This window comes from Morone saxatilis, unplaced genomic scaffold, assembly GCF_004916995.1.
Source record: "Morone saxatilis isolate NCDOM2014 unplaced genomic scaffold, NCSU_SB_2.0 Contig15, whole genome shotgun sequence".
Classification (NCBI taxonomy): domain Eukaryota; kingdom Metazoa; phylum Chordata; class Actinopteri; family Moronidae; genus Morone; species Morone saxatilis.
Window position 1 is genome coordinate 22,773,788 of NW_023339707.1, and position 1,264 is coordinate 22,775,051.

At 45.0% G+C, this 1,264-nt stretch overlaps 1 protein-coding gene and 1 long non-coding RNA gene across 2 annotated transcripts in view; one reads left to right on the forward strand and one right to left on the reverse strand.

Annotated features, from left to right (window-relative positions):
* zbtb48 (zinc finger and BTB domain containing 48) overlaps positions 1 to 1,264 on the reverse strand; it is a gene marked incomplete at its 3' end in the record, with an annotated part of 6,507 nt that continues 5,243 nt past the window's right edge. Inside the window, 1 exon segment of the mRNA XM_035657419.1 lies at positions 1 to 789. Within this exon segment, the coding sequence (XP_035513312.1) occupies positions 352 to 789 (438 nt within the window).
* Positions 696 to 1,264, forward strand: part of LOC118324912 — a 3,970-nt gene continuing 3,401 nt past the window's right edge. Inside the window, exon 1 of the long non-coding RNA XR_004796578.1 lies at positions 696 to 825. This is a non-coding gene — a long non-coding RNA (uncharacterized LOC118324912). The remainder of the gene's footprint in view (positions 826 to 1,264) is intronic.

Sequence of the window (1,264 nt, forward strand, 5' to 3'; positions counted from 1 at the left end):
AAACGTCAAACTATTCCTTTAATACCTTTAGTGAGGATAACTTATTACTGGTTTTCCAAGCAAGTCCAAGCAAGCACATTGATAAAAAGTGACTCAACAAAAAACAAGCATTATTTCATATTCAAGCAGCCTTCACAAGCATGCAGTTCATTACTGTGTCAACTACTAAAAGCATGAGAAATATGGCTGCTCTTCTCTTGCAGGTGTACACACTCAACAGTGACTTTGCTGTTTCTTTATCTTGGAATCTGTGAGACCAGATGTTTAAAGGGTGTTCCTCATAATCCCTCATGTCACATTTAAGTGCTTCTCATTTAGGTTCGAGTGAGCTCTGAGTGGGTCTTGCAGTCCTCAAGTCTTACTCTCTGATAAATTCTCAACGATTCCCTCCATATCCATCGAGGACTCGTACGCCTCAGTGACCAGCTGCGTTTGCTGTAAGACTTCTGGCACGGAGAAACTCTCGGCTGCCTCGGCGTGACCCAGGTTCTGGTTGGACACCACCTCCTCCATGACCGCCTCACTCGGCTCGATCACCACCCTCACTATGCAGCTAGAAGTGAGGCCTGTCCCGGAGTCGGGCTGTGGGTTTGTGGATTCCTGGATGTCGGCGGACTCTGAGACGTAATCTGTCTCCTCCCCGATCAGCGAGCCTTCCACCGCTTCAGTGGTCTCGGTCTCTCCAGGACTTCGGTCCACATCCTGCACTATCACGTTCCTCAGTTTTCTCTGCCGGGGGTTGTAGTTCTCAGTGCGTTTGTGGATTTGAATGTGTCGTCGCAAGTGTGCCTGGAAGAGGAAGCGTGTAGAGGGGGTAAAAATGCAGTAAGTATTGATTCAGCCCGAGTAGAGTTGAAACATTTAGTCAATTAATAGACAAACTTAAAAAAATCATTTTAAGAAAAAAACAGTTCTAGTTCCAGCGTTTAAAATATGAGGATTTGTTGCTATTCTTTGTCTATTGTGAAGGGAAATAAAAATATAATTTTGAGTTTGGACTGCACAAATGAATAACCCCAATATCCCACCAGGAAGTTGCAATGTGTCAATCCCAACAATAAACACAAACTCAGCCAATCTCTGTGAATTCTACGCAGCTTTGCAATTTTGTCCACTCACAATTCAGGTACATTCTCTGCTTTTACTTCACACAAAGGCTACCATGCCTGTCCACAGAAGGCAGAGGCTCACATTGGATCACTGTGTGAATACTGCTGAACACCGGGCTTCCCCATAGCCTCAGTGGCCTAATGGATAAGGCACT